The sequence below is a fragment of the Melopsittacus undulatus genome, chromosome 4, assembly GCF_012275295.1.
Source record: "Melopsittacus undulatus isolate bMelUnd1 chromosome 4, bMelUnd1.mat.Z, whole genome shotgun sequence".
Lineage (NCBI taxonomy): Eukaryota > Metazoa > Chordata > Aves > Psittaciformes > Psittaculidae > Melopsittacus > Melopsittacus undulatus.
The window spans coordinates 101,758,480-101,771,064 of record NC_047530.1 but is presented as its reverse complement, the minus strand read 5'-3'; the positions used below and the strand labels follow the sequence as shown (position 1 = coordinate 101,771,064).

General features: G+C 36.7%; 1 protein-coding gene across 6 annotated transcripts in view; it reads right to left on the bottom strand.

Annotated features, from left to right (window-relative positions):
* Positions 1 to 251: 251 nt before the first annotated feature.
* Positions 252 to 12,585, bottom strand: part of SHOC2 (SHOC2 leucine rich repeat scaffold protein) — a 70,903-nt gene continuing 58,569 nt past the window's right edge. For all 6 annotated transcript variants that reach the window (XM_034061784.1, XM_034061785.1, XM_034061788.1 and 3 more), the window contains exons 5-9: positions 10,953 to 11,141; positions 9,534 to 9,656; positions 7,363 to 7,500; positions 6,726 to 6,843; positions 252 to 4,823 (exon numbers count right to left, since the gene is read on the bottom strand). In XM_034061784.1, coding sequence (XP_033917675.1) covers positions 4,615 to 4,823; positions 6,726 to 6,843; positions 7,363 to 7,500; positions 9,534 to 9,656; positions 10,953 to 11,141 — 777 coding nt within the window. In that variant the 3' untranslated portion in view covers positions 252 to 4,614. The remainder of the gene's footprint in view (positions 4,824 to 6,725; positions 6,844 to 7,362; positions 7,501 to 9,533; positions 9,657 to 10,952; positions 11,142 to 12,585) is intronic.

Genomic DNA, 12,585 nt, shown 5'->3' with positions numbered 1-12,585 from the left:
TTTTACCAATACTTGCGTTGTAAAAGGTGTCTAATAGACAAGACTCTGCATAAAGCAGTTACCATCATGCAACTTTTGACATCTCCTGTAACTGCCTTACATGAAAATCTGTATTTTACTTGAAGTCTTCTGAAGAGTGATGAGTATACAATGAGAAAGCAGCTCTTGATAATTTGGGGCACTGCAAAAATACAACTTACACCCAAGTTAACATCAGACTAGAAATACTAGAAAAGGTCCAAAAGACTCAGTGGCAGCTTATTTACAAATATACTATTTATAATGAATGCATCGATACAGAATGACTCTTATAAAAAAGCAAGGCAATCTTTTATATAGACATAACAATCAACATTACAATAATTCAGATTAAAAGTACATTTCTGTAGACTGTTTACACTCTTGTTTAGCTTTTAACCACAAAATTAGTGTGGTCTGGTATTTTTCCACAGCCAAAGTCCTGTGCAGTCCTGGTTAAGACCTAAACATCAGAATAATCAACATAATTTTCTGATCTTTGCTAACATAAAAACAAAACCCATTTGTAGATATTTTGTAGATAGGTTGTTTGTAATTGTCCTTATTGTGCCTTGAAGTTTGCATTGTGCAAATTACTGCCAACTGCACATTTCTAATTAGAAGCTATTCTGGCTTGCCAATTTGATACAACCAGGGTGTGATACTGACTATTTTTAGACTAAATTCTTAATTGCATCCAGATATAAAGACTGGTTTGTACTGATCGAGACATTTAATTTGGGGTTAAAAAAGAAGAAAAAAAGGAAAAAACCAGCCTCTCAAATTTTTCTTTTTGTTAAATAAAAGATATTTTTCAGACTCCCAGGATTAAAGATGATATTTGAATTCCAGGTGACACAATGGATTTAAGCACTAACCAGCTACACAGAGTGCTAATTTACTAACTCATGTACATGAGCAAACATGACCTTCAAGAAGTCTGAACATGCACTTTCTCACACAACAATAGCAAGAGATGGGCAAAACAGCAGAGAAAACCTAAATCTGAGAGAGGTAATGAAGCAAATATTCAACAACCCAAGAATCTTTCTAAAAAGGGTGTATGAATTTAGAAGTTTCCAACAGCATCTGGCAAATGGAAAAGTACCAATTACACAACTGTAACCCAACCTCACAGGAAGCATTTCCACTGCATTTATATTAGACAACTTTGGTGATGAACTTGAATAACCAAATGACTTTCTATTTAGTAAATTTAAATGCAATACGTGACCAACAGGAGTCACAATGTTAATTATTCTTTTCATTATTTAACAAATCCCTGATCTGCTTTACACTTTACCACACTCTCATAATACTATATACCCTACAGTACAGTAATTTAGCTTGTTAAATCAAGGCAGAATAGTGTCTTTACAGAGCATGTGTATATGTACATATTCTTATGTACATAGGCACAAGCACATACAAAATTGGTATTTTATCTACAGACAAGCAATCTACATCATGATTTTCACCCAAAGATTGTCAAAATTGCAATAACCCTCCAAATTATTACCCCTACTATAGCAAGTGGAATACATATTTACTACAAGTATCTAGGAATCACCTTTTTCTTTTCCATCCTTTTTTCAAAGATGCTTTCAAATAAATAAGTAATTTCTCCACTTTGTCTGTGCTTTTATACATATAGATACACATATACAAGTATATATGTATGTATACATATGTACACTTGTGAGGATGAAGTTCTTTCCGTTCATACTTTAATTGATTAGGCCAATCAAAATTCTTACAGATGTATAAGCTAGCAAGGTGTCCCCAACTGAAATGTCATCAGGCATTACATACAACTTAGAAACTGTACCAGTTAACAATCCAGCATCCTGGGAAATGCTATGTCTGTTGTGTCAGGATGTAAGACTCTTCTGAATGATCAAAGCAGCTGGATTTATAAAGGTCTGTGTTTAGATTTGGATACAAACCCATGTATGTACTTATATGGATTTATATGCATCTATTCTGAATCCATACTACACATTTATACTTAAACTTCTGGATAATTTTAAAGAACTTCTCAAATTCTTCTGAGTTGATTTCTCCTGTACCAGAACTTCTTGTGCACTGCTTTTATTCGAATCTCTCTTGAGATGCTGAAAAAATAAGCATTCACCTCAGAATGTATAAAATTAAACTCCTAAAACAGGGCTCAGGGTTATCTGGCATTGCAACAACCATACTAGTACGAAGGTGTTTGAAAACCTAGCCTGTTTTTAATACAGTAATGAATTAAAACACAGATTTATTCCTATAAGTCTAATGAAAAGAACAGTTTGTTTTTAAGCGAGTGTAACGAACACTATTTTGGTAACCAACTTCTCCACAAGAATTTATGTGAGAGGGTCAGCTCCAATCATACAGTCATTTACCATGTACCTTAACAAGGTGAATAATCAACATATTTACAAACTAAACAAATTCAATCCCATCAACTCATAAAACATGGGATTGAGGAGCAGACAGGGAATGAGACCAAGACGTCTGAAAACACAAGGGGTCGCCACTTTTGTTTTAAGGAACCATATCAATCAAACCAGTTTCCCCTAGGGACCTGAGGGCACAAATATGGATTTAGCAGTATATTCAGAAGTTAGATTACAGTCTTGATACTAAGCATTTCAGCATCTTCATAATTTTAACACCTTAATGCTGAGAAAGATTAACTTCAGGCAGAACTGTAAGGAACTAGCCTTTTATAAAGTCTAAACTGAAAAGCTACAGTAGATGTAAAAAAAATAGGGGAGGTGGGGAAGAGAGAGTGTGTGAGAGAGAACAGAACATTACTTAGTAAAATCCAGTGACATCTACAATAGTTTTACAGCATGTTTAAGCCCTCTAAGGTTTTATATCTCCACCTGCCTTCCATTTAAACTTACTCCTTGTTAATGAAAAGATGTACGACAAAACAGAATACAAATAGATCAAGGCAATGCGCCTAAGTAAGCATGCCTGAAAGCCAGAAACAATATTCCCTAAGCACATGAAACAGATTTCCCATGGCATTGCTTGGTTTGACGTTGTTCAAAAGATACAGTCCTCTAAATCACACTACCCCGGCAGCAATTCCAATGAGTATAAACTGGACAGTTCTTGAGTAACTGTGGAATGCAACCACCTCGAGTTCCTACCCTCCTGAAATAGGACAACTGGCCCTACAAGTGCAACAACAGTGTGAATCATCCTGAAGCATCTTCTGCCTTTTGAACAACCAAAGAAGTCATGATAAAACTGAATGTCTACTCCTTACAGTGTTTCGCTTGAGCTACCAACATCTAAGCACAAATGAAAAAGGTGCCTCTTTTTTAATAGATCGGTTTAATACTGAAACAGATAGGATGAAGTTAAAAAAGAATAATCAAGATACTGAACTGAATATTTTGAAGCAAGTGCCCCAGCTGTGGGGAAAAGTGCATTTAGTTCAGCAGCAAAACAGCACAGTGTGAAGATATTGTGCTTGGACACAGAAGTTCCATAATGGAAGGAGGTACAAGGCAAGTCAAGATATAAAACCATAGTACATTGTTAACCAACCTTAAAACTTACATATATTGCAGTGTTTAAAAGTAAGACACATTCATTTATTGTACAAGGACTATAAGGAATCCTTAAAATTGCCTGTTGTAGTTTATGACTCAACATTGTAATAAAAATGTACATATATATTATTTCCTTGCCACATAACTGTACTGTTAGACCTCATGGACTTGTTACTTCACAAAATGAAAACCGCTCTTCACTGAGTATACTCCACGTTTTTACCAATCTGAAAAGGTTTACTTGTGCTAGAAAAGACCAACCGCAAAGGCTCAGTTCAGATATGTTATGCCTGCAACTGATAACTCAGGGAAGCAAGACTTAAAAGGAATTCAAGCTTTCTTCTTTTCTTTTTCTTTTGTTTTGACTGCATCCTTTTCACCTGCCAGTTGTTCTGATGAGCACAGGGGTTTAGCATACAAACCGGTTGATAAAAATTCATCAGCAGAGGCATATAAATTCTCGATATGATTGATTAAAACAGAGCAAATCAGAATAAAACAAAATCCAGTGATTTACTCTGACTGTAAACAATATAAAAACACCATTTGCTTCAAATCTCAAAATAAGTTAAAAGAAAATCCCAACCTCAGGGCACAAAAACCCTTGCAGGTTCTGACACAAAAAAAAGATGGAGGAAAACAGAAGAGTTCATTATATAAAGGTTATACATTTCTCTTAACTGAAAGTAAATCTAAGCAAAACTATTTTTGTCCCTTAAATTTAAACTCGGAGTTCATTGGCAATTGCTTTAAATGAACTGGCATTTCCAGATTATTCAGACAACTTCCATCAAATTCAGCAAAGAAAACTTAGACAAGCATTTGTACAGGATAAAAAAAAAATCTAAATGGCTATGATTCCTCTATTAGCAGAAACACATAATGCAGTCTTAAATTTGCCTTTTTATATTATTTATATATTTATATATATATATAATATAATATAAACCATATATATTATATTATATATACATATACAGACAATTACAACATTAATGCAGTTTGTATTTGTACAGTGTATTGGACAATCCGATTAGCGTCAGACCATGGCACGATATGGTCCCTGCATTTTTAGGAACTGAATGATGAAGGAGGGTCCTCCTGCAACAATCTGAGGTGGAAGGTGGCTGAGCGGGCAGTTCTCAATACTCATTATTGACAGTTTGCTGCAAAGAGCCAGCTCAAAGGGAAGGCTGTGTAGATTGGGGTTGTCATTCAAATACAGTTCTTCCAGATTCTCCAGTGTACCTGGTTAAAATAAAATAATACAAAGTAGGGTTTGATTCATGCAGTTTATAACCTCTAAACAGAAGCTCTAAGTCCTCTTGAAGATCTTTTACTATATAGAAGTAAGTAATTAATGCAAACTGCATTCAAGCACAGCAAGTTTTTTGTTCACTGGTACCTAAGCAAGAACCAATTTGCTTTAGTTTCCCCTGTATAAATTCCCATTACTACATCTCCTTTAGTTAACAACTGAATTGAGACTACATAGAACTAGAGAACTGAGAGGGACTTCACTTTAACTGTTCAGCCAAATGCTTTGCAACTGCAGGCGACATTGAATAGCTATCTAGTTAGAAAGGCCTAGAAAATCTTTATACCATACAGTACCTATTATCTCTTTTCAAAGAGCTGTCATACCTTTTATGTAATTAAAACCCATGTATTAAGGACCTGAAGCTGTAACTCTAATGTGTCACAGGAAGAAAGCAGGTGAAATCTCTGCACAGCAGTGAATTTATTAAATGGAACAAACCTCCGATTTTTTTAACTGAATCCAAGTTTTACAATTGCCTCTAATGCAGACACTGCAGTACAGATTAACCAGAAGCTGGTAAACAGAGAAATTTCTTATTTTGTAAGACTTCCATTGCTCCACAACCAAATATAAAAACTAATCCATGTCTTTAAAACATACTCCAAACATACATGTCCTTCTCAAAACATTCCCTATTTTCCATTTTCCAATCTTATGTACCACAAAGATCTATAACCTAAAAGACTACCTAATCTTTCACAAGACAAAGAAGCAGCTGGGGCTTAAGGCATGGAAAACCAACAAAAAAGAAAGGTTACAGAAGAAATAATTAAAAAAATAGCTGATAGCATGATAGATGAAGCAGTCACATCTGAAAACAGTTAACTATTCTCTAATCCGTTAGGATTAAGCTTTAATAACCAAACTGTACTCCTACAATAGTATTTCAAGTGTGCTTACTGATTTTAATTCCACAGCTTGTTTCTGCAGCAGCCAAACTCTCTGCATTAACTGAAGAACTAAATTACAAAGCTCCAGATTCAGATTCCTTTAGGCTCTTCTCTCACTGAGGCACATACAAGATGTGCAGCAGCTGTAATGGCTCTTCACTAAAGATGCTGCGAGAAACAGACCATGTCCCACTGTCCCATCTGCACATCATTGTTTCTGACCAGTGTGCTTTGTGTAGCTTGTCCCATCCTATTTATCTCCATAAAAAGCTGTAACTTTAAGATGTTAAGGGCTCAGACTCATGCTCTGGACCTACATGCCAGCAACCAACTACAAAGGAAACAGAGGCTCTCAGTTTCAGATGCTCTGAATCCCACTTACTCTAGATGTCTGAAGTAGACAAGAAGAATCCTATTCCTCCTTTTATTTCAGTAGATGTCCTCCTCTTCACTTTATCTCATCAGGTGAAAAACAGTATTATGGTCTATAAACAGCAGTGTGTGCAGAAAGACTACTGGCAGAAATATTTACTTCAGCTGGCTACACCTTACACAAGGTTTTGGTCTACACCATTGGAGTATTACCAATGTGTTTCCTTTCTCTTTCCAAGAAAACATTTATGAAGTTGAGTCATTGATAACACACATATTGTGCGAGAGCTTGGAGAAAAGGGATCTCACCATTCCAAGTTCCTTTGTGTTCAGCAGCTTTCTGCAGAACAACTGAAAAAAGCTAGGCCATGCGTTTCACTGCAGTCCAGCAAGACAAAGATCACATGCTATAGTGCTCTTCCTGTGGCACATGCTTCACATCAGGTTATGTGTATCTAGGAGTTTGACATGAATGTTGTGGCTTCTACCGATAGAACAGCAGATGCCCATCTCGTGTAAGTGCTTTGGCTCAGGCACGCCGCATAAAACCAGAAAAAGGGATCTTACCAATTTCCTCAGGAAGGTGTGTGAGAAGATTCTCTCCGAGCCCAAGGTGCGTCAGATTGGTAAGGTGACCAATACCTCTGGGAAGGGTGGTCAACTGATTATTAGTCAGAACCAATTTCTAAGGGAAAAAAACACATGTTTAAAAATTAACGACTTTTACTTCAAATGACAGCAAATGAGAAGGTATATATATATATATATATATAATTGAAAACTTGGGAGGTTCTACTCTTCAGCATCCGAACAAAGAAATCTCTATCCCTCACCAACATTTCAGACTTCTATTAAGTACCAGTGAACGTAAAAACAATAGTATATAGTAAAACTCCTGCCTAAATATAAAAGCTTTCACAAACACAACTGAAATCAGAGGCTACTCCTGTGTCAGTATTGTACTCATGGTACAACAGCTGAACAGTTTCGAAGAGTTAAACTCCTTCAACATTTGTTCACTATTAACTGATAAATGTGGGGAAGAATTAGTGTGGACAGATTGTGGATGAAGTTGCACAAGAATCTTAACTTCTAGTTCTATGTCCAGTCACAAACAGCTTTCCCCATCCAACTAGCTGCAATCAAATCAGCATGGTGTAAATAAAGGATGTAAGATGTTTATCTTGGCCAATTATTGTTTCACCTGCAGATCCTTGAGGTAAGCTATTTCATTTGGCAAGGATTCCAGTTTGTTTTCCTCTAGATCTAACTCTCGGAGTTTCCGTAGATTTCCAATTCCATGGGGAAGTTTCTTTAGGAGATTGTTTGACAAGATAAGAACCTAAAAAAAAAATTCCAAACAACCAAATACAGAACTTCAGCAAGGCAGAAGTAGGTAACAAGTTAAGACAGGATCTTTTTATATTCTCAAGTAATTAAGTCCAAAATTAGCCTACATGCAAATTATGGAAGCAAACTGAAAAGATCAAATAAATCAGTTTGGTGATTAGCATCTTTTTTTTAAGTCTTTAATGATACAAATACATAGATTTATGAGAGAATTCTTTCAAATACTATTTTATATAATAAATGCAGAGCAAACCCAAATACCACCTTATTTCTTCAAATGACCAAAGAAAAACAATTTCTTCCTGGACTTCCCCATTATTTTATTATGCTTCCTTCTAACTATCTCATAATCGTGTTTTACATTATTTGCTGTGCTTGCCAAGTTCTCCTTAAAAAGCATAATACTTCCTCTTCTCCCTATGTCCCTTTGCTTAGGAGCAGCAGCAAGCAAACACACAGAACACTGCGTAAGTAGCCACTGGCTTTCCAAAATGGTCTCCTATCACACACCTGCCTCTAACACAGTGTTATCATCTTGTTTTTCTCCTCCTTTCTGATTTGAATTATAAATACCCTAGGCTCAAGTAACAAGCAGATTAACAGGAGTTACACCAGCATACCCTTTTTCCTCTAGAGAAGTCTTGCAGTCCTTAGAACTAATCAAGCCTTGTGACAACACAGTGACTAGTAAGGTAATTAATTTCTGATTAAACAACGCTATTACCTAGTTATTTAACAAGGTACATTGAAATACAAGGATGTGAAAGAGCACCCAGTGTGAACCCTCACCCTAGACACAAAACTCCCTGCTAAGCCAACCAAGGCTGCAAATGCCTGACTTGTACCAATCCCATTTCTCACTAGCTTTATGTAACATAGAAACACCAAAGGCGTGAACAGAAAAGAAAACAAGGCTGAAACTGAAGTGAAAATCAAAATGAATAAGGAGAAAGTCTTAGCAGTAGCACAAGCAGTATGTTGGTGGCCTTCCTTTATGCACTACGATATACACAGAATGATAAGAATAGTAATGTTTTAATCGCGTATCAAGAAACAAAGGCAGGAACAGAAAATATTACCTACGTGCAATGCAGCTGACTTCACACTGCTGTGGGAACCTTCACTTTTGTGTAAACAGTGCCCAAATAGTTCTTTGTATTTGATTCTTTAATTACAGAGAAAAATAGCACTAACAGGCCTGCAGACCATGCAGCTCTCCAGCTTCAGCAGCCGGCAGACCACCAGCAAACCCAGTTGTTAGAGGTTACTAATCTCCCAGTCACATCAATCACAGCCTTAACTCAAAGGGAACTGGGCCACTAAATAGCTATTACTCTGCCATATAATTTTTGTCCCAAATGACAAGAATTCTTAATTATTCTGAGCAGCAGTCACACTGGGAATTCACAGTTTCAAATATGCCATTTGCTATTGTACTTGAACAGATTTTCCCCAGGAACTCACAGAGTCTACAAAGTCCCCTCAACTGCCTGAACAAGTACATCTATCTTTATGTCCCTCCAAGGCGATTGTTTGTCTCTGATGATGATTCCTTGTGAAACACAACTAAGGAACACAAGTTTAGTTCATAGTTTCAGCCTGTGAGTTCTTAACCCTCCAAAGATGAGTATTCTCACATGGCTACCTACAAGATCCCACTGCTACATTCAAGTCCCCTCTGGCTGTAGACCATTTCATTAAGTTTTTCTGATCCCTGCTGTCTCCATGATGGTGTCTCCAGGAATCAAACTGAGTTCAGTGCTGTTGCTTTTACAATAATAACTTTCTACATAGTTAGGAATATATATGTACTTAGCCCTTTGTGCACAGACACACATGTAGAGCCTACAGAACAACATTGAAAAAGCTGTTATAATAACCATATACAGATGCAACACTTCTAATTAAATAGTAGGCATATATTTATTTGGCTTTATTTGACCCAAAAGTAATACTGCTTAAACCTGAAGTAGAGAACACCTATTTGCAGAGATTCACCCAGCTGTTCATGTATTCTCTTCTCACCTCAAGAGAAACAAGCCCAGATACATCCTCAGGGATTTTTGTGAGCTGATTAGTTGCTAAGTTCAGTTCTACCATACTAGTCCATGTCCCGAAGTCCAAGGGGAGAGAGGTCAGCTGATTGTCCTGTGATTTAACATAGCAAACATTTAGGGTCCATGCTTGCAAGAAGTTGGCAAAGTATCCAAGTTATTAAACAAACTGCTTATAAAATGATTCATAACAAAACAGTTGATAATTAAATCAAAATAATAAAGTGTTGCTAATTATCCAAATATTTAATTCCTGCAAACATAAATACTAAGCAGTCCCAACCTGGAGTAACCTGATTGACTCTGTCAATACCAAAATGAACTGAAGCAGAAAAACTAGTACATAATTCTCAAGATTCCCTGCATCACATTAGTTTTAAAACATACATTTTTTTTGTCCTTTCTTTGCTGCATACAGTGGAGAGTGGGAGGAAAAAAATAAGATTCACCATAACTTTCAAAGGTGCTATCAGCAATGTTGGGATCCTGAAAATTACGGAGTTTACTAAACAAAGAAAACCCTCAAACAAGCAAGAAAGCCAAAAAACCCAACCCAAAACAAACCAAACACACAAATGAAAACCAAACAAAAAACCCAACCCCAAAAGACAAACAAGTAAAAGCATCTGAACTGAACCTGAACATCTAACTGCTCAAAATGCTGCTACAAAATTTGATCTAGAGCAAACACCACAAAATCTAAACACACCCAGGTCATACAAAGTCCTGGTAAACATGCAAACTTACAAACAGGTATGTGATAAAACATGTTCTTAATGCAAATTAAGAATCCATTTCTATCAAAAGATATTCTAAACCAGTAGCTGAGCTTAGCTACGGCACAAACATTATTTTCTTTAATTTAAATAACTCTCTTTTAACTTGAAACTAACCCACCCATAGAAAAATATCACCTCTTTTCATAGTTCACTCTAAGTGTACATAGCACAGACTTAAAGGTTCTTTTACTGTGCTCTACAACTACTGCCAAAAGTCTCCAAGCTTCGGGTTTGAAAGAATATATTCAAAAAAGATCTTTTACATAATTTTGTTTATAATCTAAACTGTAACAGTAGAAGGGGGTGTAAGAAATAAGCTTCTCTACATGCTCATATCCCACATGATTATTCAACAGCTCTGCAACCAACTTTCTTACTTTCATTGTTCAAACTTGAGCAAATGTGACAAAATCTTAGCTAAAAGACAAAATAGTAACATTTTGGTAGTACATTTTAAGCTAATACAGATTTGTTTCTATAAGTGACAGCAGCAGTGTCCACTTCAGTGTGATAAATTCATTTCTTATACCATTAAGTTTGCCAGAATTCACAGAGCAGCAAACAGTGCTTCTCATTGATTTTACACACAGTAGCATGTTTCTGTGCCTCACCTTCATGTTCAGCTTACTTAATACTTTAGCTCTAGAGAAAATTCCAAAGGGGATTTTATTGATGCGGTTGTGCTCCATATTGAGAGAGTAGATTGTAGAGAACTGGGACGGGCCACCCACGGGATAGGACTGGAAGCAGTTCCTGGCCAGTGTTAAACTAGTCAGTTTGACAAGGCTGGATAAAAGACCCTGTAGAGAGAAGAAAACCACCCAGGAACATAGGACAGATTTATTTGAATGCATCTTTTTTTCCCCTCATGGGTCTAATTAGAAATGTTCCCCCCCCACACCCCCCTTAAGTCCATCCCCTAAATACATGTTGCAACACACAAACCAGTGTTAAATTTGATAAAACCTCCATCAGCAACAACCTCTGTTCACAGGAATCAGCATTACCTTATTTCCCCCTTTTTTCTTACATACTGCCAAAAAGCAAGCATATCACATTTAGAAGCATAAGCTTAGGAGGTTTTGTAACTCATTTCTCCTCCAAAAGGATTTCTTTTAATAACACATTGCTAAATCTTGGGCAGCTCTGAAGAGCACTGTCAGCAACATGTCCATCCTCAGCCGCAGTCCTGGCTTTGGCTAACACCACCCAACTGCAGCCCCCTCAGGTTTGATGCCTGCTCACAGCTGAGAGTGGGGTCCAAAGAAGCATCAACTGCATGCACTGTTTTTCAAACACACATTTGATACTTCCAGTGCAAAGCTTTGATCATTTAACTGAAAATCTGTATAGTGATCACATCTGGTAGAAGCTTCTTTTTAGGCTGTAACAGTTTCAGATACTGGGACAGGTCAGAGAAATAGAACAGGAAGGGAAGCATATGGAAATTCCAAGGTTTTCCCTGATTTCAAAATATTCCTAAATAGTTACTGCTCCACTTTTCTACCCACCTCCTTCTTCAGAAACAAAAAGCAAGAAGCCTGGAGTTAAACTGTATAGCAATGGTTGCCCATTGAATATGGTCTCATTTCACTATGCAATCTAATTAGACTCTAAAATCTCAGCAGCATTGATCTCAGAGTTTACCTGGTAGGTACGTGCGAAGCACGTTGCTGGAAATGTGGAGATGAATAATAAGATCTAAATTACTGCTGAAGTGTCACCTTTGCTTATTACGATGCTAACTGGAACTCAGCCCTAGTTGCTTAAGTATTACAGAAATTGGAGGTTTATGCATGGCATTACACACCATAAATAATGCAACATCTGCAATCAGGAATGCACAGTAACAAGAGGATGATTCCAACCATATTCCTAATGTCAGTATTTTGGGATTGTAATTTCAGTGCTGTATTCACTGTAAAAGCTTTAAGAACATGGCCGTGCTGCTTCACCAGGAAAGCTTTGGCTACTTTTCTAAATAGTTCATTAACGTTATTGTAAGTAAATCAGGATTAAATGGGGACCTGTCTACATGTCACGGCTAAAACTTCAAGCACTGACATAGAATTCTGGGGGCATCTCAGTAAATATCAGTGAAGCAATTTTTCCTCCTGAAGATAAAATAATGGATCTTCAAATCAGTATTAATCTAACCTAATCATTAACTAGTATAATCTTTGATTAGGAAATACGGCTTCTAGCTATACTTTAATTAACAGACACTCTTTGTCCTAGGGTTAG